The 24,930-nt window shown below is 52.5% G+C and overlaps 1 protein-coding gene across 3 annotated transcripts in view; it reads right to left on the bottom strand.

Annotated features, from left to right (window-relative positions):
* Window positions 1-1,053: 1,053 nt before the first annotated feature.
* CCDC12 (coiled-coil domain containing 12) overlaps window positions 1,054-24,930 on the bottom strand; it is a 58,925-nt gene continuing 35,048 nt past the window's right edge. For 2 of the 3 annotated variants that reach the window (XM_011939218.1, XM_011939219.1), the window contains 6 exons: window positions 20,757-20,824; window positions 4,753-4,832; window positions 2,932-2,993; window positions 2,655-2,689; window positions 1,554-1,630; window positions 1,054-1,460 (listed from right to left, as the gene is read on the bottom strand). In XM_011939218.1, coding sequence (XP_011794608.1) covers window positions 1,378-1,460; window positions 1,554-1,630; window positions 2,655-2,689; window positions 2,932-2,993; window positions 4,753-4,832; window positions 20,757-20,824 — 405 coding nt within the window. In that variant the 3' untranslated portion in view covers window positions 1,054-1,377. Of the gene's footprint in view, window positions 1,461-1,553; window positions 1,631-2,654; window positions 2,690-2,931; window positions 2,994-4,216; window positions 4,833-20,756; window positions 20,825-24,930 lie in introns of those variants that run through there. The other variant, XM_011939217.1, reaches the window with a different exon arrangement.

Raw genomic sequence — 24,930 nt, 5'->3', positions numbered from 1 at the left:
GGGAGTCAGGGTCTTGGTCTGGTCTTACTACTCAATGCAGAAGCTGGCCAGCTACCACTTCAGCCCTCACCTACAACTAGACGCTTCTGTTTCTTTTCCACACAGGAATTACCTTCCAAGAATAGCTGCATAATTTTAACTTAAAGGGTTTTCTCATTGGTTGTGTGAGCGTGCTGGTCTCCGTGTGCACAAACCCACTCTGCCTCTATGACCGGAGTGCTTGGCACTGTCCTCCAGAGATGGGTCATTGTGTTTCTGGAACAGTGTGGAGAGGAAGAACACACTAGACGGCTTAGGGCAGAGGCAGGAGGCTCAAGGTGACATCCCGAAGGAAACTCAAGGGTGTAACCATCCTGGAGGAGATGCAAGTCCAGTTGGCCACAGGTACTGCAGTAAGAGATGATACAGCCAGCCAGCTACCCTGGAGAGTCAGCTCCACAGAGGAGGCTCATGTCCTAAAGCCAGAACCTTGGGGATCTAGGGTCCACGACCACACCTGAAACCCAGCCTACAATGTCCCTGTCTCTAGCAGAATGGGCCACCCCTCCCAAGCAGGGTCTCTGTCCTAGGGGAGCTACAGTCTAGCTCTGACTGGTAGAGCAGGGAGAGGGGCCGCCTGGGGCTGGGGAGAGTGGGGAAAGCAGTGACAGCAGCATCAAATCTGGAGTGACCCTGAGTTGGGGCTTGCCAAGGCCCAGTCTCTCTCATACTGTGAGAAGATCCCCAGAGGACCAGGGTGGGAGCCTCTCCAGCTACTCCACAGACCACTGCAAGGCCTAGGCCCGGAGGAGGTGTTAAAAATGACTTTCTCAGACCCCGTCTCTATCACCCAAGGATCTTGAGATAACCAGCAGTGACTATGGACTGGGCCAGGACATGGCTGCAGAAGGCAGCCCTGAGTGTTCCCCACCCCTCCAGCCTTAACATGCCCAGCCCAACACAGGGATTATTCATACATATTAAGTACCACCTCTGCAGTCACTCCATCTCCACCCTGTGGAGCCCAAATCCACAGTATCTACCCTGAGACCTAGGAAATATTTGACAGATTTCTGCCACAGACAGGGTTACTTGTCTCTATTTCCAGATTTTTTTTTTAAGTTCAAAATATATACATATATACAGACCTATTTACATTCACATGGGCAGACACAGGCATGCCCAGAGTTGTTGCTGGTTCTGCTGCCATTCAGAATGGCAGGGGCCACCCAGGAGACACGGAGCTGACCTCACCGACAGGGGTTTCAGACTTGATGGGGCAGGGAGTCTCTGCTCAGAAGCCAAACTGGAGTTGACGGCAAGCCGAGCCCCCATCCCTGCCCAAGACCATCCCCTGCAGGACAGGCCTGATGGGCGAGTGGTGGGGCAGGGCATGCCTTAGTCAGAGTCACAGGCCTTTTGCTCGGTGGCAGCATCCACGGCAGAGGCTAGGCTGTCGTCCTGGCCTTTCAGCCTTTCACCTGCGATGGACGGCAGACAGGAGTGGGAAGGGTTCCTGTGCTCGGGCCACCACCCAGTGGGTAGGACCCCACCTTCCCAGGTACTGCACTTACGGATCAGCTCGGCAATGGCCCTCTGAGTCCGCTTTTTTAGTTTCTCCAGCTTCTTGGCCACATCTCTCTTGAGGTCCCTGGAGCAGGGAGGCAGGGAGAAGCAGGAAGGTGAAGGTTGGCCTGATGTGGCCTTGGATCCCCTTCCCTCTTGCAGCCCTCTGGCACAGGAGTCATGCTCAGTTGCTTGAGGGGGCTGCCCTGGGGAAGAGGCCAGGACATTCCCCTTCTGCACACTCTGAAACCCAGCACGAACCATTATTTCCTGTCCCACTGAGGCAGGGGGACTAGTACCACAAACCCACCCAACACAAGGGACTGAGCTAAGACATGCAAAAGCGGATGGTTTCTCAGGGACCCTCTCTTGCTCTGCTCCTCCGGTCACCATCAGGGAGTGACTTGCTCCCGTCCACTGTGGGCCCTGCTCCTCCTCCAGCCACAGGCCCAGTCCCTCCACTGTGGGCATCCAGAAGTGCACAAGCACTCAGTCCATTCTCTCTGGCTCTGGGATTCCCAGGACATACGCCCCATGCTTCTGTTTCATCAAATTAAAATACCCTCAGCTGGTGTTAAGTCGACCCAGAATCAGACGACAGGGATACAGCCCTACCTCCGGCTCAAGATGCAGACAGACACAAGCCTCCCAGCCCACAGCACCCTCTCTCCCACTCTCTCTCTGCCTAGCAAGAAGGATGATGACCTTCACTTCAGAGAGGAGGAAACCAGGGCCAGAGGGAACAAACTATGGTGGTAGAACAGGAACAGAAAACTGTGTCTGCCCTTCCCTCCACCCCTGGCCCCCAAGGACAGTGGTTGGGCTTGCTCAAATGGGGGCTCTGGAGCAGATGGGCTCTCAACCTCTCAGGAGGGCCTTCATGAAGGGCCTGCTGCTCCCCGCACCTGAGCCCCTCTCCATCACTCCCCTCTCATCCTGCCACTTACGTCCTCCTCAGCACTGGTTTCCAACAGTAGCTATCTCGTGCAACTCTATGTCTGTACTGCCAGTTTCTGCACTGTGAGGGCAGGAAGGGCCAAGCCCCTGGCCCATGCTGGCACCAAGAGCCCCCAAGTCGCCTGCACCAGCCCCACACGGGTAACACTCACCAGTCAGGCTTCCGAGGAGCGAGGTTGGCCAGGTCCTGGGAAGGGAGGAGACACATATCACGGTGGAGGGGCCGCCCCAGGGAAGGGGGAGGGCAGGCTTGGGAAGGAGGGAAATGGGAAAAAGAGAAGGAGGAAGGAGAGGGACGAGGGCAAAGAGGCAGGTGGGAAGGGAATAAAGAAGTGACGAGAAGGAATGGGGGGCAGAGGGAGAGCAGGTGGCAAAGAGAAACAGGACACACAGAAGCAGGGAGTATGCCAGGGCAGCCCACGCACTTACCACCTCCTCGATGACGGGCTCAGGCTTGGCGGCCTCCAGCTGCTCCTTCACCTTCTCCTCCACTAGAGGGTGCAATAAAACAGAGAAGGCCTGTGGGAAAGGCGCTGCTGCTCTGCAGGGACACTGCCTACTGTGGCCCGCAGTGAGACAGGACCCCAGGCTTCCTTGCACCCACCTCTCTGTGGCCCCCAATCAGCCAGAGGTGAAGACCCTGCAAAGGCAGCTCTGGAGGGGGGGGGCCTGGGTTTCCCAGGATGAAGCAGTCCCCACAGGCCAAGAATGGGACAGCAGGAGGCAGCCAGCCACAGTCAGTCAGGAAGCATGGATGCTGACAGTAACTACGAGACCAGAGAGCTGCCTGGATACATACAAAGTGAGGACTGGCTTCTCACATAATCCTAGGGCTACTGGGCTCTGAGGATGTCCTCTGGGTCCTGGCCTAGCCAGAGCCACAGGTGGCTTTTCCTCCATTCCACCTCAGGTGTATGCTCCCAAGACCAGGACAGAGGGACCTTCCAGTTCCTCCAAGCTGCTGCCAGAATAGCGAGCCTCTGAGCAATCTGACTAGAAGGGTCCTGCCCCTCGGGGACAAATGGCAGAAGCACTAACAACTCTGGGCTCTGTGGGCTTCCTCCAACCCCTGGCACTCAGTGGGCCCATGAGTGCCCTCCTGCTCTGCCTCACCTCCCTCCAGAAACAGATGAGAGTTGAGGGCTGCCCCTGACCTCTCCTCTGTCCTGCCTACTGACCCCCAATGCACCATTACCATACCAGGTGGGGCCCAGACTACAAAGCAAATCATGGGGAAATGTATGGATTTCAGGGATGAAGGAGGTGGGGAAGCAGACTGGGATGTGGCCAAGCCGGAAATACTTTACTTTTTCCCAAGATAAATGTATTTATTCACTTGTTACTTATGCAATTCAAAGAAAGATGGTAACACGGCCAGGAGTGGTGGCTCACACCTGGAATCCCAGCACTCTGGGACGCCGAGGCGGGTGGATCACCTGAGGTCAGGAGTTCAAGACCAGCCTGGCCAACATGGTGAAACCCTGTCTCTACTAAAAATACAAAAATTAGCCAGGCACAGTGGAACACACCTGTAATCCCAGCTACTCAGGAGGCTAACGTTACAGTGAGCCACAATTATGCCACTGCACTCCAGCCTAGGTGACAGAGCGAGACTCCGTCTCAAAAAAAAAAAAAAAGTAACAAACATAAAGAATTAAAATGGGGACTCTCCAGGGCAAGGGTCCAGGGATCCAGAGGACTAAGAAACTTCCTGGCATGAGTGGTGCGGACGGCCAGAAGCTCCTAGTGGCTGTGCTGCTCCCACACCATGGCAAGAGACTAGGCAAGCCCTGGGTCAGGTCCTCTCCCCTGCCTCGGTGCTCCACATTGCTGGTCCACTGCTGTGCATGGCTGAATGACTGGCCCCTGTCTCTGACCCACCCAGGGCCCACAGGACCCATCACCTGCCCTGCTGCCCAAGGGCCCCATGACCACATCCACTTCTCAGCCCAGGAGTCTTCTGAGAGGATATGGCCTTTTTCAAACCCCACTCAGATCCCGGGGAGGCCTCAGTCTCAGGGTGTGAGCAGGACTGAGAAGGCACAAGAGGCCTCTTCAGTGCCCCGACAGCCTCTGCTGCCACCGAAGGCCGACTGTGCGCACCTGCCATGAGATGGTAACAAAGGGTCCTGCCTGAAGGCCCAACTCCTGTCCTGGTACTGCTGGTTATTCTCAGAGAGCAAAGCCTGCAGAGGTGCAGGGTGGCTGACAGTGCCAGGAAGCAGAGGTGGAGCGGGGCAGCCTGCTTACCTGCAACCGGTTTGGCCTGGGGCACCCTCCTCTTCTTCAGGTCCTCATCCTCCGGGACATAGTTCCGCAGCCTAAGTTCCCTGCAAGGACAGAGAGAACAAGCAGAGACGAAGTCAGTGTGTGACATGGTCTCATTCATTCATTCATACAACTTGCACAGCCCATGACTTCCCAACTTTCCTCTGCGCTCTCTGGAGATGGCCTGGTGAGGAGGAAAAGCACAGAATGGAGTGCCATCAGTCAGGCCCCTTGGCACTGTCCCCTGCCACTTAGCGGGACTGGCTGCCCTCCAAAGGCCCTGTCTACTCTGTTGGAGTACAGTTCTCTTCCAGAGTTGGGCCAAGGACGCCTAGGGAGCATTCACAGGGTGTCTCTCCTGGATCATCCCCATTTAACAGCTAAGGGGATTGGAAGTCAGAGAGACCATACCCTTTTCACAGGATCACACAGCAATGGCTGCACATCTGAGCTCAAGGCAAGGTATGCCTCCCAGCCAGGGCTAAAGCTCCTGGACTGAGTGATTCCTAAAAGAGAAGGCCAGTGGTCACCCACAAGTTCCCCAAGTCTGGTCCCTCTTCAGAGCCTTCCTGCCCTGGGGCTCATGCCACGGAGTATGCCTCAATTACTTAGAGAAAAACATCTGGGTGTGCTGGGCCAGGGGCAAGTGGCAGTGAGTGAGGAGTGACGTGTGGACAGACAAGCAGGTGCTGGTGGGCTCCAGAGGGGCGCAGCTACCTATGAGCCGTGGGAACATGGGAAGGGAGGCACTCCAGGAGGTGGCGGCGCCTAGGCCTGCAAATGACATAGACAGGGTCATGACAAAGCACATGAAAGGCTGACTCGGCTCCAAGACTGCTGAGAGTGGCCCTGAGGGCTGGGAAAACAGGCATGACCGTGTGCAAGGCTGGGAGGCCACAGTCCACCAGGACAGCAGTGAGAAATGCACAGCCCCCAAGGCCTCCATGAAGACAGAGGAGCCACAAGGGACCAGAATCGCCCGGCGGGAGCTGTGGCTGGTTACTATGTTTTTATTTTCTTCCTGCCTCAGTCTTTTCGGGCAGGGGTGGCTGAACCAAGAACTCACTGGGGTCCTCTCTGGCTCAGGGGCTCATCAAATCCTAGACCCACACACACAGAAGCAGGCTCCCAGGAAGAGGTGTCCCTGGTAACTCCACAGGGCAGCAGGGCAAGAGGTCCTGGGGGGCTGCTGGGTCCAAAAAAGGCAAAGCAGAGGCAGTCGGACAGACCCCTAGCCCTGGGGGATGCAAGAGTGGCCCCTCAGATGCCGGCCAGGGGAGACTAGGCCGCAGGTCCTCCTCCTTCCCCAGTACCTCTTTCAGTTCTTGACCGCTGGTCCCTCAGAAAAGTCCTGGGCCTCTAAGGCAGGAAACAATTTCCCTGCAGGCCTCCCATAGTCTGCCATCTTCAAAGCCCTCTGTCTGGACCAGGTAAAAGTGCTGCTGACTTCCTCAGGACCTGAGAAAGCAAGCTTTCCCAGAGGCAGGGGTGTCTGTGGCCACACAGCTAGCAAGCGGCAGTGCTTTGGACTCAGGGGCTTTCAGATGCCATTCACTCTCCTATTCAAGGGCTCCACCTGCTTCCTGCCCCCAGCTTACTTACCATCTCCTTCCCTCCTGCCAGGGCCCCTGGGCCTGGAGCCTTGGGGCTGGGCTGAACCACTGGGTGAGGGGGGAGATGGGGCAGTGCCAACATCGCCTGTGTGGAGGAAGCCCACCTGCACTCCGAAAGCCTGCTTCCTCTAAGGCACAGAGATACCCCACCCCGTCCCCTATCCTTGAACGCCTGCCTCGGGCCTGGGGGTACATGTCAGGTCACAGAGGTACAGGGAGACAAAGTGGGGCATGACTGGGTGCAAAGGCTTTTGTTCACAACAGGGTGGGGAGAAATGAGGAAGAGAAACTGGGTGTGGGAAGAAAACTGCAGGGATTAGTAAGAAGAAAAACTGTCACTTTCAGAAACTGTCTCCAGGGTTCTATGAGAAACTGACAGGAGAGAGGAGAGGCCAGAGGGAACTGGACCCAGAACTCAGAGCAGCAACCCGCACCCTGCCTCCAGCCCCGCCCACTGCCCAGGCTTCAGAAGGCCAACTGGAGGAGTGAACCACAAGCAAGAGGTGGAAACAGAGCCTTGTGCCCACTGTGCCCTTCCACCCCCAGAGTGGAGCACTGGCCAAGCAGCCAAGAACACCCAGATCTCAACCACTAGGGGAAGGTCCCATTCTGGGCCTCAGTTTCCACATTTAAAAACATTAAGGCTGCGCTGGGTGCATCCAGCTCTATCGAGCTGAGTCCACACCCTCCCCAGACTCACTCTTGCAGAGCTAATCTGATGTGCAGCCACTGTTGTGCGATCACATGAACATGGTGCAGTCTCTCTGACCTCCAGTCCCCTTAGCTTGGAGAGCTAAGAGACTTCCCCTCCCTAATGCCCACTTAACTGCCCATCCCTGGAATTCCACCACTACCAAAGGGCAGGAGTCTCTGGGAGAGTCAAGGAGCATGGGGGGTTCAGCTTGGGGACCTGGTCTTTCTAACACAGGTTAATAAACCTGACAGCAAACACATTTTTAAAAATCTATTTCAGCCGGGCGCGGTGGTTCACGCCTGTAATCCCAGCACTTTGGGAGGCTGAGGCAGGTGGATCACTTTAGGTCAGGAGTTTGAGCCCAGCCTGGCCAACATGGCAAAACCCAGTCTCTACTAAAAATACAAAAATTAGCTGGGTGTGGTGCCACATGCCTGTAATCTCAGCTATTCAGGAGGCTGAGGCAGGAGGATCGCTTGAACCCAGGAAGTGGAGGTTGCAGTGAGCTGAGATCACACCACTGCACTCCAGCCTAGGCTGCAGACTATCCCAAAAAAAAAAATATATATATATATATATATATTTTTTTTTTTTTTTATTGGCTTTAGAGAAGTACCAAGACAACAAGGATTTCAGGGGCTGCAATCACGGAGATAAGGTAAGTAAAACAAAGTGAGCCTGACATTACGTCCCTCTTTCCCCTTAAAGCACGTCTATTTACATGCAGCAGCTGAAAAGCTAAGAGACTGAGCAGAGCTTCCCATTAGGTTGGTGCAAACATAACTGTGGTTTTTGCCATTGAACATAGTGGCAGAAACCACAGTTACTTTTGCACCAACCTCATATAATCTCATGGGCCTGGAGAGAAAAAAATAAAAAATGTGTGTTTAGGCAGAAACTAAAACAGACTGCTGACTTCTCAACTGAAACTATGGAAACTGTAAGACAACGAAATGGTATCTCAGAAATGTGGACAAAATAAATGTCGTACAAAATTCTAAATCTAGTTAAGAAGCCTTCAAGAGAAAGACTTTTTCAGACAAAGAAAGGTTAGGAGAATTAGTTATCAGCGAATCTGTTATTCAAGAAATACTAAAAGCAATACTTTAGGCTAGAGGAAAATGATCTCAGACGGAAACATGGAATTGCAGGGAAAAAATAAAATGCCTCAGAAAGGGTAAATACAATGGCTTGTGCCTGTAATCCCAGCTACTTGGGAGGCTAAGGCAAGAGGATTGCTTGAGCCAGGCGTTCAAGGCTACACAGAGCTAGGATTACACTACTGCACTCCAGCCTGGGTGACAAAGCAAGACTCTGTCTCAGAAGAAAAAGCAGGGGGAAAACGGGTAAATACGTAGGTAGATTTAAATGAATATTGACTGTATAAAAGTAATAATGACTTATAGTATTTAAAATGTAGCAACAATAGTATAAAAGGAAGAGTGGCAAATAGCCTTAAAGCGTTCTAAGGTCCTAAGCACTGTAGAGGAAATGGTAAACATGCTACTATTTTCTATTAGACTTTGATAAGTCAAGGATGTTTGTTGTTATGCCTGTGGAAATTACTAAAAGAAAGGGAAAACAGTATACAATTAACAAGTTAACAGAAGAAGAAAGTGGAATGATTAAAAACAAAAGGAGACAAGAATGGAGATAAAAAAAAGGGAAGTCAAGAAACAAATAGTAGGACAACAGGTTTGCACACAAAGCAGGCCCAGGCTGCCATCCTAGGGCTCCCACAGCCTTACAATGCCCAGGGCCACCACAGCTCTTGGAGACTGGGCAGGGTGTGATGAGATGGTGCCAGCCAGACCAGTAGGGCAGGCCAACACCTAACACCTTGTCAGCTGGCCAGGAAATGCTGAAGCAGCCTGCACTCACCAGCAGTCACTGGCATCTGGAAGCCACCTCTCTGAGGACCACTGGAGTCAAACAATGGTTCTGCCACCCCCACTTGAGAATGAGGAGGTTGCTAAGGGGAGAAGGTACTAGCTCTAGCTACAAGAAAAGAAATAAAAACAACAAAAATGTTGACAGTGGTTATCTCTAGGAGTGACTTTTTTTTAAGAGATGGGGGTTTTGCTGGGTGCAGTGGCTCACACCTGTAATCCCAATACTTTGAGAGGCAAAGGCAGGTGGATCACCTGAGGTCAGGAGGAGACCAGCCTGGCCAACCAACATGGTGAAACCCCATCTCTACTAAAAATACAAAAATTAGCCAGATGTGGTGGCTGGTGTCTGTAATCTCAGCTACTCGGGAGGCTGAGGCAGGCGAATCACTTGAACCCGGGAGGCAGAGGTTGCAGCAAGCCAAGATGGTGCCATTGCACTCCAGCTTGGGTGAGAAGAGCAAGACTCCATCTCAAAAAAAAACAAAAAAAACAAAAAGAGAGAGAGAGAGAGATGCGGGTCTCACTATGCTGCTCAGATTGGACTTGATCTCCTGGGCTCAAGCAATCCTCCTGTCTCAGCCTCCCAAATAGCTGGGACTACAGGCGTGAGCCATCAGCTCATCAGGGAAGTGATTTTTACTTGATTTTTTGATTTTCTGTAGATTCCAGCATTTCTAATCAGTAATTCTTTCTACATAGAAACAACCAACCAAGTACTCAAAAACATAAAGAGGAAACAGGCAGAGGGGCCGAAAGGCAGCAGAGGACTGTGGCAGGGTTCTGAGTCAGGCAGCACCAGCACCTCAGCTCTGCTAGTGTGCAGTCTCTGTGGCTTAGGGCCAGGCTGTCCCCTAGCCAAAGGGAAGCAGAGACCAGGCCATGTTTTTGGGGCTTTCAGCCCCAGAGTCTATGGGAAGGGCAGCCCAGAAAACCCGATGGCTTCTAAGACACTATCCTTTGCACCAAATGCCCTAGGCCACCCACAGTCCACCCTATACCAGCAGCCAGTGTCTGGGTGGAACTTTGCTATGTCTCCACAGGAGCAGACACAGCAGCCACCTCAGTGCCTCCACTGGTACTCCCTCTGACTCAGGGACCCCAGTGTCCCCAAAACAAGTCTAAGCTTCTTCACATGATCCTGGCCCCACAGCCTGCTCATCCCCTCGGCTACACACTTCCCTGTCCATCACGCTTCAAGAGCCACCTCAAGGAGGTGGCCCTGTGGGCCCCTCCCAGTGTCCCTATTCACCCTGAGGCACAGTGACCACCCTTCTCCAGGGCCCTCTTTGTCCCACTTGGCTCTCTACCCTCTCCACAGCGGCCCCCACTCCAGGCATGTGGCCCTGTGTTGGCTGCATATCTGTCTTTCACAGCCTGCCCTAAAGGCACCAGGCAACTCCAGGAGGGGCTCAGCATACATTGCCTCAAGCTGGATAAAGGAATTCAGAAGGCACTCAAGAGGCCTGGGGCTCTCTGAGTCTTTCAATGACTTGAGAAGACATTTGGAAGCAAAGAAGTTGTGCCCAGCAGATAGAGAGGGCAGGAATGTGGCTGGGCCGGGGCAGCCAACTCCTAAGTAGCTTCTTTGTGGCAAAGCAACTGGCAATGCCAAGCTCGCATTCTATAGAGTTTCCCTCTAAAACGGGTAGCTGACCTTTTCTATTTACTTTACTCTGCTTCAGGCCAGCTACAGGAGCCCTGGACACGGGCTGGCCAGGGAGGCTCAGGGGAAATCACCCCTGGGGTGCTTTTTCACACCTTCCATATGTGCCACTGAGAGGAAGCAGGTGGAGAAAGTTGATGTTCTCTGTCAAGTACAGAGCCAGAGTAGAGTTCTAGAATGGCGAAATGAAAGGAAGCTTTGAGATTATGCATCTGATCCAACCCCATCACTGGCAAACTGGCCTCAAAGTCTACACCGCTCATGGGGGTTTCATGGCCCCTGGTCCATTTCACTCGCTCATGCTACCAGGCTTACCCTTTGGGGCGCTAGCCTCTCTTGTCATCCCTTGTATCTTGAGGCTACTCCACATTCTGCCCCTGCCCTGGGCCCCTGGAGGGAGGGAGAGAGAGGATAAGGACAAGGCAGTCCCACATGGCCTGTTCCCTGAGAACGAGGTCCTCCACCTGGTCACCCTGGTCCCTCTCCTGCCCATACAGGCCCCCTCAGGGGCCAGAGAGAATGCTGCTGTGAGGCACTCCTCCTCATAACAGACCACAGGGAAGACCACGCCCAGGATGCGCCTGCAGGCCTTGTGGAGGCCACCACTGGCCAGAGAGACTAGCAACTTTGATCAAAGAACACTTTCATTTTTAATATTCAGAGTACAGAGACACTAGAGCTCTGCCAGGAAAACACACTCATGACACTCAAACACGCCCCTAATAACCCTCTGTTTGCTTTAGGCTTTAGGATCTACCCCTTGTCCCCAGTATAAATAACAAGGCTTCAGTTGCTGCTGCCAGAGGCCAGACCCAAGAGAAGCATGAAAATGAGGGGAGAGGCAACTACCCCAGATGAGGTACACAGCTGCTCTAGAGGCTGCTCTGGTCTTTCTTTCAAGGGCCATTAAAATGTTCAAACCCCCTGACCCAGTAACCCTGCTCTGGGGAAATTATTCCATAGAAATAGTAACAAAACAGGAGCAAGCAAAACAAAGCGTTCTATATACACACAATCCTGGCAGCATAATTCATAATAGCTATGACACCTCTGGGATCTCTTCTGGCAGAGTGCCCTAGAGAGGCCTAAAGTACTACCAGGCTATGAGGGCAAAGGACAATTTAGTAGAGGGATGTTTTTGTTTGGTGGTTGGTATTTTTCTTTAGAATACTCAATGGCGGGCTTTGCAGCAAATGAGACTTTTTTTTTTTTTTTTTTTTTGGTTGAGACGGAGTCTCGCTCTGTCGCCCAGGCTGGAGTGCAGTGGCTGGATCTCAGCTCACTGCAAGCTCCGCCTCCTGGGTTTATGCCATTCTCCTGCCTCAGCCTCCCTAGTAGCTGGGACTACAGGCGCCCGCCACCTCGCCCGGCTAGTTTTTTGTTTTTTTTTTAGTAGAGACGGGGTTTCACCGTGTTCGCCAGCATGGTCTCGATCTCCTGACCTCGTGATCCGCCCGTCTCGGCCTCCCAAAGTGCTGGGATTACAGGCTTGAGCCACCGCACCTGGCCAGCAAATGAGACTTTTAAAGAGACCAGTGGCTTCCCCACTTGTGGGCAGAGGAGACTGTGCTCCAGCTGTCACCCAGTAAGGCAACTGTGGACCCACACTGAAGAACAGGTACAGTGTAAGGCAATAAAACCTCCCTTCCCTTCTCTTATCCAGCCCACCCCAAGCCTCCTGTCCTTCTGGCCAAAGAGGACAAGGTCTATTGGGACACATGACACAAGAAGTGACCATGGACAGGACAGGGCCATATCACAGCCCCAGGGGGTGGACAGGCCTCTAAGCAAGCCCTGGCAAATGTGTCCTCAGCAGGCTTCAGGAGAAGGAGTGGGAGCTCCTTTGTGCCACCACCTGAAACCACAGGCCAGAAAGCATGAGAAAATGCGCCCTCCCCAGTAGGGGCAGCCTCCACACATGGCCTCTCAGAGGCCACCTCTCGAGACCACCCTTCCACAGAGGGAGAGATTGTCACTGACATTTTCTCACGTGGAAAACAGTCCAGAAAGATTATCCAAGATGCCAGAGCTGAAGGAAGAGCCGGAGGCAGAATCCACACCCTGCTCTCTGGCCTAGGGGTGGACCCCATACCAGCTTCCTGCATCTGGCTCCTCAGGGACCAGGAATCACAGTAGAGAAGCTACCTGACGCAGTGACTGGGGTCTGGCCAGGGCTGCAGGTGGCTCTGCCAGGGCTCTGGGCACTCAAGTGTTCCTCAAAGGAAAAATTCCTGCAGCCTGCCCCACAGTGGAGGTCAGCCTACAGTATCACCCTGGAAACTCCCTCCCTCAACAGGAGCCCAGCCTCTCAGCTCTCCCCATTGCCAGAAGAAGCCTTCCTCAGCCCTAAAAATTACAATTTTAGGTCACAGGTCTTAGAGGCAGGAGTTTCAGAAGTAGTATAGTCAAGCCCTTGCCTTAAAAACAAGGAGGCCAGAGAAGCCAGAGCTGGCTGGGGATGAGATCTGTATGGGAGCCCCCACCAAGACCGATCAATAGCTATGGCCACGTGTTCGCACCAAGGCCTACCCAAAGGCCCCCGAAGAACGGCTTATAAACAGCCAACAGCTGTTCCAGGCAATGACCAGGGCTGAGTGTTAGTTAAATGAGGCCCCTGCCCTGCCGGAGCTGCCATCACATCTGCATCATGTGGTCTGCACCCACTCTCATCCTGGATGCTGCAGAACCTAACCAAGGTGCTCTACATTGACAAGTTGAACTTTGCACCCATCCCACCTGAAAGCCCATAGCTAGTGGGTACTTAAGGCATTAGAAAAAACTGGTATGCCAAAAACAAAACAAAAAAACCCAGGACTAAAAAGTAAATCATGGTACTCTAAAAGAAATATTAAGCTGCCATAGATAATTTCATGAAAGTATATTTACCAAAAGACAGTCATGACACGGCACATGAAAAAAGGTTACAAAACAGCATGATATGCACAGAAACATGTTGATCTGTAGTTTCTAAGTTTTCTACAATTGGAAAATCTATAATTTATGTAAATATCAATTTTTTTTTTTGAGACGGAGTCTCACTCTGTCACTCAGGCTGGAGTGCAGTGGCACAATCTCGGCTCACTGCAAGTTCCGCCTCCTGAGTTTACGCCACTCTCCTGCCTCAGCCTCCCGAGTAGCTGGGACTACAGGCGCCTGCTACCACGCCCAGCTAGTTTTTTGTATTTTTAGTAGAGACGGGGTTTCACCGTGTTAGCCAGGATGGTCTCAATCTCCTGACCTCATGACTTACCCGCCTCAGCCTCCCAAAGTGCTAGGATTATAGGCATGAGCCGTACCTGGCCATAAGTATCAATTTAAATTTTAAAACAGGAGAGGAGTAAAGGTTTATGGCAGATGAGCTAAGCCCCAAAGGGCCCATAAGGTGAGAAGTGGATTGGCCACATTGGCCATGCAGGGCCCAGATGTTGGGGGACAGGGACCTGCATAGCCCACTGCCCCTCACCCTCCCTGGCCCAATCGAGCCCACAGACCACTCTGGGACAGTGGATGGTGCTCAACCCCAACAGGCTGTCCTGAGCGGCAAACCACCAGCAGCCACTGTACTCTGCCAAAAAAAGACTCTTTTCCCCACACAGGGAGGGGTCTCAGTGGCAGCTCCAATCCCTTTCAAAAGTTGGAGGATTTTAGCCAAGGAAATTTCAGCCAAGTCGCTTCACCTGCCTGGACTGTGGTTTCTTCACCTATAAATGCAGATCACATTGAGTACCAGAACAGAGGTGAAGATTTCCTAGGAGGAGCTTTGGAAGCGAGATAAGGACACACAAGGTATCATGACTTAATGCACAAAGAAAGGATTCAGCTGTGCTCCTACCCCACCCTACCCAGAAGGCAGGTGCCCAGTGCCAGCACACGGTGAGTCGGCTTCACCATATTCTTTAAACCAGTTTTCTCTTGATTCATTCTCCCACATTTCCAGGCCTATTCCTGAGAAACAGGGTCAGGAAAAATGAGGCAGTGGTGGGTCTCTATGCTACTGTTTCAGCAGGAGATCTCCACTGCCTGTGACTGGGACATCACCAGATGTAGACATCCTCTACAGTGGGACTGAAAGAACTCGGGAGGCGTGATGGGAGCCGCCCTGGTTGGTACCACTAGAGTGGAGCAATGTATGCAAAATCAAGCTGATGTCATGGATCAAACAACCATGATCTGTGACACATCCTGGTGTGTGGAAACCATCACCGGGGCCCAGCACACAGAGGCCTGGCATTGGCTGGACTCAAGGGTTTGGGCACTGGGCCAGGGCTGGGCCTTAGCTGGGGTGGGAAGTCTCTCCACGAGAGGGTCATGCACACATTGAGCTGGGGAACAGATTTTCCATCTCTGAAGAAGGAAGGCTAGTGACCTCATTTCTTTTGTAATATGTGACACCTAGCCCTAGTCAAACAACTATCTCTGATGGTAACCGACTGCTCCAGCGGTGTGCAGACCTCCATACAAAGCCATGGGGAGGTGGCGGCTGTGGAGGTTGGGAGTTCGGGACTTGCTTGTTCAGGCACTTTCTGGCATAGGAGGAGGCAAGTGCTCCTGGTTAAGTGCCTCCTCCCTTCTCCTCCCACCTGTCAGCCCCAACCCAACAGTCCATCCATCCCACAAGGCAGGGTGGCAATGGCTGTCAGCCACAAACCCTGCCCTAGACATGCCTCCATGGCACACATCAGCCAACCTCCCATCACGAAGAAGTGATGGACAGCTCAAAAAAAAAAAAAGCAGCTGACACTGACATGAACACCCCTGAATACTCTCTTCCATGGGCCAGCCTTCCAGGGCACATCTTATCTGGGCGGTACACAGGGGGCTGGGGGAAGGGAGTTGCCTTAGAGATGAGTCATCCATGCCTCTACAGAGTTAGCTACAACAAGGCTGGCAGAGACAGGGAAGAGTCAGCCCAGAGAAGAAGGGCCCATCTAGGGGTAGGAATGCATCCTTTCTTCCCACAGAGCCTGGGCTGGTTGAGCTGCTGGAGCTCACGCCCACCCAATGGGGATTTGGTTGTATGGGGATGGGACAGGATTTATCCTAGGAGAGTAATACAAATTTTAAAAAGGAATCTGCACTGATTTCTATCAAAATCCCAGCAAGCTTTTTTTTTAATAGATATTAACAAGCTGACTATAAAATACATAAGGAAAGGCAAAGGAACTGTTAGGACAGCTAAAATAATTCTGAAAAGGTCTCCTCAGGCAGTGGGGCAGGAACACACGCAGGCAGGCGGGTGACTCTTCAGGATGGCTGGTGAGAGGCAAGGTCCTGGGGTGGCTCCCTCCAATCCTGTTGGATTTTCATTTACTTAGCCACAAACCCTGGCCCTAGAGTGTATCTGGTTAGACAAATGAATCTGCAAAATGAGGCCACTCAGCTTATTTCCAAGGACTATCTAATGCAGCAAATAAGCGAGGCTGTACAAAGTGGTTCCTAATCACAAACTTCTAGGTCACGTTTGCTTATTTCTACTCCCATCCATTGCCTCACATTTCCCCCAACTGTTGCCTTATTTGCAAAGCTGGCACACGCTTTATGTAAAAGTTACTTCTGCCTTTTCCAGGAGTGTCCAGAGTCCTTTCACTCTCTCAAGAGGACCTCAGGGTGCCTTCCTTCTGTCCAGAGCCCCAGCACTAGCTGAGCAAACAGGTATGGCATTTGCTCTGTTCATCATCAGGTGAAGCAAGTTTTATTTCATTTTTTTCCGCCTTTGGTTGAAGATTCTGAGGCTCACTGAGGCAATGTGACTCGCCCAGGGTTAGAGAATTAATAACTGGCAGGGCTTGGCCTCAAACCTGGGAACCACTTCCAAAGCTTGACCTTGCTCCATCTGTCTAGGTCCTTTCATCTCAGGGACTGCTGCTGAACCAAGAATCTAAAGCATGATGAACTAGCTACATCAATATATGGAACTGACCACCAGGCAAGGGATACTGAGTGACCTGGAGGGTAACTGAGGCAGATGGACCCTGCTCTCTGTCAGCTAATGGGACATAGGGAGCCGAGACACTCACAGGCAGCAGGCCCTGGGGTCATCCAGTCATTAGAGTTCAGAGCTGAGTGGCAGTGTGGGATGGAATGACTCACGGAGGAATCCTGGTCAGGGCATAAGAGGAGAAACTAGGGAAGAAGGAGAAGAGGAGGGTGTCACCTCCACTTCCCTGTAGGGCCTGGGTCAGGCAGCATCAGAGACAACTCAGTCTTTCCCATCCAGGTTGGGCCCTGGGTCTTTGATGCAGATCTGTTTAACTCCCTTGGTGTCACTCCTGAGATGGTGAGGGGGTCAGACTGGAAGGGGCCCCCAGGGACACTGACACTGTGTAAAGGAGAGTTGGCGTGATGTCTGTTCATGCCTCCCCAACAACAGGCTATACCACCCACCCTTCCACACTGCAGATTCATGCCTCTGGACCTTTGCTACCCAAACCCCACCATCTGGATTCCAGACTTAAAAGGCATGTTCTCCATAAGGCCTTGTCCCACTGAAGGCAGGACAGTGTTAGCTGAAAGCACCTCAGAGTGGGCACCACACTCCTCTCAGCACACTCCAGAATGGCTGGTGTCAGCAGGGCTTCCCACCTGGCACCTGGGCTCAACCCAGAGTGACCCTGACTGAAGTAGGCTGTTCTCGCCTCCCAGCAGCCGAGGAAGGATGCTCACTGGCGAATGGCCTCAGGGGTCATCCCTCCAATGGAATGGAAGGTCACTTCTTTCTCCCCAGTGCCAAAGGAGGCTGTAGCAGGGGCTATGGCCTAGGGGGTTCTCCGGAATCAGCTCCCAATCCATAAGCGTCCTGCGTGAGAGCCCCTTTCCAGACCTGGGGTACAAACAAAAAGCAAGATCCTCCTCCCTGGGATGGACACGGCCTCTGCTACATCCTGTTCTTCCTGGAAAGTCCATCATCCCCAAGCCCTGGACCCTGCAGTTTAAAGTTAAGTCCATATGGGGTCTGGGCCTCTGTTAGGGCAACCAATGTTCTAATCTGCCTTCCTAAATAACCCGAGCAAGCCCTCTGCTCTGGGGATCTGTTAAAGTCAGAAGAGTCTGTTTTTCTCTGGGGCCTACAAATACAGGCACAACTCCTTGGTAAGGCTAGGCTTCCTGGCAACCAAAGGAGTGACCAAGTGGCAGGCCCTGCCAGGTACAGGATGCTAGAAGTCCATCAGTCCAAAGTCTCTAGAAGGACAGCCCTGAAAGCCAAGCTCTCAACGACTGGGAGGCAAACCCGTTCCATCACACTCCACTGCCTCAAAAGAGGCCAGATGAGAGCAAATCAGAAGAATATGATGAGCTGAAGCAGAACCCAATTCAATGTCCAGCATGGTTGGTCCCTGGGCTGCAGTGAGAAAACAAAACAGGGCCTTGCACCTGCCCAGCTCAGTGGGCTCAGGACGGGGCCTCAGAGCAGGTCCTGTGCTCCACTACAAATGACCTGTAAGACCTAACACGGAGCAGGTCCTCACATGGCAGGGCCTCTTTTATCTAGAACCCACTGACAGGAGCCTGGAACTACACATGCCCTTTGGTTTTCTCCCACTGTTTTCATTATGGTATATCTCAGGCACACAAAAAAGTTCGCAGAATAACCTAACACATGTACTCACCTCCTGCAGAGTCAATAAAAGCAACATTTTGCCATATTCAAGACAGGTTTGTTTCCCTTTTTTTCCTTTTGTTACAACAAAACCACACATCACTGGCCTCGCCCAGTGGCTCACACCTGTAATTCCAACACTTTGGGAGGCTGAAGTGGGCATTGCCTGAGCTCAGGAGTTCGAGACCAGCCTGTGCAACCTGGTGAAACCATGTTGTTTCTGTACCAAAAAATTAGCTGGCAATGGAGGTGCGCACCTGTGGTCCCAGCTACTTGGGAGGCTGAGGTGGGAAGATCGTTTGAGCCTGGGAGCCACATGGAGGTTGCAGTGAGCTGAGATCACACCACTGCACTCTAGCCTGGGTGACAGAGTAAGACCCCCATCTCAAAAAAAGAAAAAAAAAAAAAATCACACATCACAGAGCCTTTCCCTAATCCTGTTTCCTCCTTGCTTCCCCAGGCGTCAATCAGCGGCATCACTCCTCATGCATGCGTTTACACTTCTGCTTTTGCTTTCTTGGGAGCACCTGACACCTTATCACACACCTGCTGCTTTGCTAACAGCCTGTCTCCCTCCAGAAAATGTCAGTTCCATGAGGGCAGGGGCTGTACTTTGTCCACTGTTGCCTTCCAGGGGCCCACAATGGTGCCTTGCACAGAGCAGACAACCAATAAAGTCAGTACTTGTCAACTGAGAAACACACATATATCATTTTGTGTTCCTAAATTTGATATAAATGTTCCTGCCCTGTATGCCTCAATTCTGAAGCCTGCTTTTTCCTTCACTCGACACCACGTTTGAGATTCACAACCACATGGTTCAGCATTCAAGCCTCTTACTGTATGACACACCCACCAACATGCTAAACCAGTAACCCTTCTTTCTCATCGAGGAGCGGGAGAGGTAGGAATAAGAGAAAAAACCACCAGCAAATCAAAGCCCAGAAACTGGAACTCAGGCTCCAGCCAGAGTTCCAGTTTTTGAGAACCTAAGAACAAACCAGAAGACCAAAGGGCCTCTAATACATAGTTACCACAGAATGGGGAAAACTATGCCAGCACCCACCCATAAAGTCACATATGTTGGGGTCACCTGGCAAAGGAGCAACTAACTGGCCTTTGTCTTCCCATCTCACCATCCAGGGACCTTCAAGAGGTGGGAGCTAAGGCCCAACAAAAAGCCCCAGGCCCGGTGGCAGCAGACCCACTCAGCGTTTAGCATCACCAGCCTCTCAGCATGGAGCTGGTAGCATGTTTGAACCCGAGTAGGGGGCATGGACTCTGAAGAGCTCTCAGGATGGTGTGATAACACTTTGTAAACAGTGTCTGTGATTGCTCCTGATTACAAAGGCAGAGATGAGGCCCGCATGTGGGGAGGTTCTACTCATACTGGTGAAGGTGAAAAAAGGCTGTGGCATTAGGAAAGTCTGCTCTGGTGTGACCGCCCAGCTTCCTCTGAAGAGCATTCCCTCCCTTCCTGCTGCCCCTATGCAAAGCAGAGCCTAAGCACATCAAGAGATACACCCCTGTGCCTGAAGGAAGCTGCTCAGAGCAAAGGAAATCAAGGCAACATGTCCAGAAAGACACATAGTTTGACCCCAGGAAGAGAGGCCCAGCTCAGGGCTAGGCATGGGAGGGAGGACATGAGACCTCTGGAACTGCTGACACGGGAGTGGTAGTCAGACACTCTGTTCACAAAGATCAGCAGCACAGCTCTGCCTTGCCCCACCCCACACACTGGTTCCAGCAACAGTTTCCAGGCTCCAGCTTTTTGGGAGGCAAAGCAGCATCTGAGGCTCTGTGGAGGTTGCAGCCCTCAAGACTGCGGGGGAAGACCTTGTGCCTGCAATCACGAGGGAAGGGTACCCAAGACCCTCATGTGTGCTGTGTTTAGGCAACTTAAGTGGACCCAACCAGATGACAGTATTCGACAAAATAAGATAAATACTACAGAGAGAAATGAAGCCAGAGGGGCACAGAAAAATGAGAAAGGTGCCCTTTGAGCCGAAGGCTATGTGAAGACCCAGACATCAAAGGTGTAGGAGAGATGAGAAGGACCTCCAGGATGGACAAAAGACTGGTCAGGAAATGCTGAGTGGCCAGGGGTGGCAAGGGCCGACCACAAAGGGCTCTGGCTAGAGGGAAACAGAGGAGGCTGGATGAGGCCAGATGACCCAGGCAGAGCTTCACATGCCAGGTACAGAAGGGGTACTTACTCAGCAGGCAATGGAGAACCATGCCACGAAAGGTGTATGAGGAGGGTAAAACGGCATAATATAAGGGCTAGAAAGAAAATGCTGGGGGTTGAATAACAGCCAAATTGAAAATGAGGGAAAGGAGGCAGAGAAGGCCTCAACAAGGGCCTTCTGAGATGTTGAGATTTTAAGGTCTGAACAAGACAGCCATGGCAGAAAGAAGAGGGGAGGGAACAGGGCAGACACTGAACACAGTTGGGAGGACACAGAGACTGGGAGACCGATGAGTGCCGGAGGAGAAAGCAGAGCCTGAAGCTGCACATGGGCATTACCTGTGCTTCTCGCCTTCTTCCTCCTCTTCTCTGAGATGCTTGGTCTTTGGCTCCCCATCTTCCTTGTCCTGCAAAGAAAGGGAGAAAACCACCAGCTCAGCTGAAAGCGCTTACTTCCAGTCCACACGGCCCAGGGAGCTAAAGAACAGGACATCTCAGAAGGGGGACACCTGGCAGGGCCCAGGTTGGTGTCCCAGACTCCAAGCAGGGTACATGCCTGCTGTATCTCAGAGGCGCAACTGGAGCCTCACTGCCTGTGCAGAATTTAAAAACCCGTAACTCTTGGCCAGATGCGGTGGCTCACACCTGTACTCCCAGCACTTTGGGAGGCCGAGGTGGGCGGATCTCGAGGTCAGGAGATCGCAACCATCCTGGCAAACACACAGTGAAACCCCATCTCTACTAAAAATACAAAAAAAATTAGCCGGGCGTGGTAGCCGGGCGTGGTAGCTGGTAACCTGTAGTACCAGCTACTCAGGAGGCTGAGGCAGAAGAATGGCATGAACCTGGGAGGCGGAGCTTGCAATGAGCTGAGATCAAGCCACTGCACTACAGCCTGGGTGACAGAGTGAGATTCCATCTCAAAAACAACAACAAAAAATCTGTAACTACAGCCCAGTCCCAGGTACCTGGTAGCCCTTAGAGAACACTCGCAGAAAGAGCTGGATGGCTTTAGGTGGTGAGAAATGCAGCCACTTGGTGCCATGGAGGGGCCACGCTGGCAGGCCACCAGTACCTTGATGGGTCTAGATGGAAACACCTGCTAAGCTAGGGAAGACTGGGGGAAAAAGTCACCAGCAACCAGGGCAGGATGAGAGCTTGGGCCTCCTGAGACACCTTTCAGGCCAGAGTCCTCTCCGGAAATACCTATTTGGTTCGCTTTAGAAGTAACATGAACAAGGACCAGGCTTATAACAAGACACTGCCTAGGCCTGTGCTATATTCAGGGAGACAGAGGCAAGGGGAATTAGTTTGAAGTTTCCATGAAAATTTTCTTAATCTGGTTCTTCTGACTTCCCACCAATTGCACCTCTTTTTTAAATCTAGAGAGTCATGTTCATCTCAACCTTGACATGTTATGCTTGTTCCCAGGTGCACTGAGGGTCACAACAGAAAGAAACTGCCTTACTGCTTCCACCTGCAGCAGAAAATGTCTTCCTGGACTTTCTCCCTTATTATGTGATTACCACTGTTAGGTCAGCCTGCCCGTGCACAAACTGACACAGGGTGTGTGTGCGCATGTGCAAATTCATGTGACCACATCTCGGGCCCAGGGCATGGACTGAGAGGTCCCAAGACAGAGCTGTCGTGGCTCTCCCTGCATGCCAGGTCGGCACTCCAGAAGGTGACAATGCGTACTTCACTATGGCAGTGTCCTGCCTTCGACTCTTGCAGAGCAGTGTTCTGAGAGAGATCTGTGAGCTCCTTCAGTAGGGAGCCTGCTCTGATGGACACAGGATGAGCTGGAGCCTGCATATAAACTATAAGTAAAACAGCTGCTTGAACTATCTTTCCTAGAATGTTTATTTATGCCATTGACAACTGCCTTCCTAAGAATGGCATCTGCTTTATGTGAAGACTGCAGGCATCGACCAGACCCTGCCATTCCTTGGCCACACAACCTCCGGGGAGCAGACTACCAAAACTAGATTGGAGGCCTGGCCCAGAGAAAGGCTTCTGTCGTGTGAACAGATCAAGACGCCCCCCACCCCAACTCAGGGCAGCTCATCTCATGGCAATGAGGCAGCGGGAACAAAATAACTGACCAAGTGACAGCAGCTACATGAGAGAGGTCAACATGGAACATGGTTCCTGGGGGAAGGGTGAGGGGTTTCCTACTGAGAGATGGGCTGGGCAGAATTGGGTGATACAGGATAGGGGGACAGGAGTGGGAAGGGCATTCCCGGTGGGAAGCAGAACTTGAACAAAGGCAGGGTGTGGTCTGAAGAGCATGCAGGTGGGCTGGGGGAGGGGGTGACGATGATTGCCAGGTAAGACAGTCAAGTCAGACAAGGGCTGAACACAGAGGGCTCTGGCCAGTGTTCTTAAGCAATGGAGAAACCGAGGAGAGACTGGGGAGAGTCTACCGACCCCTGCTGGGCAAGGCAGGCCCTGGGGTGGACAGGCAGATGCTTGGTGATGGTCAAAGACGGAAGGGAGAACAGAGTATAAATGCTTCACTGAGAAACAAATCAGGATTCTCCAAATGGCTCCCAGGGCTGCTGGGACCTGGATGGGGCTTCCACAGGAGCCTTGCTGGCACCTGCAGCCCTCCCTAAAGACTAGCCGATGAAGCAAGCCAGAGCCTGCACGTTCTAGCAAAAAATTTCTTCCCGACTCCCAACCAGCGGACACCCTGAAGGCTACTCCCTGAAGTGCCTACCTCAGGGGAAGTAGTGGCAGACACCTGCCCTGGGTAAGGGCAGAGAAGGAAAAGCAGACAGGGCTCTTCTTTCCCCACAGTGGGCTGGTGGGGCAAGACCCCCCAGCCACAAAGGAAGACTCCTTTCCAAAGGGGTTCTGTTAATCTGAACCACGTGGCAGAAGTAGGCGGGGACTACGGGAAAGTGTCCAGCCTTTGGGAGGAGTGCTTTGCAAATACCATGCCCTTTCTCAGCTCTCAAGCAAGGTCAAACAGCTGCCACCACCCTCCTGGAGCCCCAGAGACATTCAAGTGCCTCAGCAAAGGCCAAGTTATTCATTAATAAATGAGAAAACACCCAACTATCTAAATGACTTAAAAAAATGCCCAGCAATCTGGCGAGTGGGGTGCAGCACTAGCTCTGCAGATGGCATGAGGTTAAAAATGACCCCAGCCTGGGATGCTGTGCTAAGAGCAGGGGCTCAAAAAAGATAAAGATCCACATCTGTGGCAGAAGCAGGTGAACAAATGAACAGGCCACATAAGTGGGAGAGACAAGGTGTACCTCAGCCTTCCTGACAAAGAGTGATTCATAAATAGGATAATGGCCATTCATGGGAACGAAAATCGCTTTTGGTGACACTGGCCTGAGTCACAAGATACGGCCCCTTGCTGCCTGGGACAGTGGAGGGAACAGCAGACCACTTGAAGCTCACCCCTACCCGAGAGACTCAAAGAGCCTCAGACCTGGAGGGCTTGCAGGATCACCCATTCTAGATCCTCAATTTAACCCATGGGAAAACCTAGGAAATGGCAGTCAGGGAAAAGGAAAAGATTTATCCAAAGTCACTGAACCCATCAGCGGTAGCTGCAAGTCTGCCTCCAGGTCATCCTGATGCCTGGCCCTCGTTCTTGCCAAGGAGACGAGAGAGAGGCTATCAAAAGTGGAAGAGTGGGGCCGGGCGCGGTGGCTCAAGCCTGTAATCCCAGCACTTTGGGAGGCCGAAGCAGGCGGATCACGAGGTCAGGAGATCGAGACCATCCTGGCTAACACAGTGAAACCCCGTCTCTGCTAAAAAGTACGAAAAACTAGCCGGGCGAGGTGGCGGGCGCCTGTAGTCCCAGCTACTCGGGAGGCTGAGGCAGGAGAATGGCGTGAACCCGGGAGGCGGAGCTTGCAGTGAGCTGAGATCTGGCCACTGCACTCCAGCTTGGGCGACAGAGCGAGACTCCGTCTCGAAAAAAAAAAAAAAAAAGAGTGGAAGAGTGGTGCCGAGTTTCTAAAGAGCTCTGATTCTACCCGCCTCTCCTGCGCTCCCCACACAGTTCAGACCTGGCCCCAGTGCTCAGATACGGCCACAGCCGGCCCAAGTCCAAGCCTAGGCCCTGCTGGACACTCAGTAGGAAAGCAGGCAGGGCCCTAGGTGCACAGCCTCCCCAGGAATCTAGAGACACTTCGCTCACCCTGAGACCTTTAAATCAGACTCAACGCCTCACCACCCCCACCCACCCCCACTCCCCACCTCACACCCTTCCCAAATCTTGCCATCTTCTCCCTCCTTCCCAATCCCTAGTCTCCTCTACCACCTCCTTAGCTCCCCACCACAACCAAGCCCCCAGCCATTCCCCTCCACCCTTGCCTGCCAGCCAGCCTTCCCCTCTACTCTGGAGAATACAGCTGCCTCCTGCATTTTTCCCTCTTTCTCCAACATATCTCCCCTAAGTCTCTCTCCATCTTATCAATCCACACATTCCTGGCCTCCTCTTCAAAGATACTGGTCAGACCACACTGCACCTCTGCTCAAAGCTCTC

The sequence above is a fragment of the Colobus angolensis genome, unplaced genomic scaffold (genome assembly GCF_000951035.1).
Source record: "Colobus angolensis palliatus isolate OR3802 unplaced genomic scaffold, Cang.pa_1.0 Scaffold18, whole genome shotgun sequence".
Lineage (NCBI taxonomy): Eukaryota > Metazoa > Chordata > Mammalia > Primates > Cercopithecidae > Colobus > Colobus angolensis.
The sequence above is the reverse complement of the archived record's forward strand: the minus strand, read 5'-3'. Positions and strand labels throughout refer to the sequence as shown.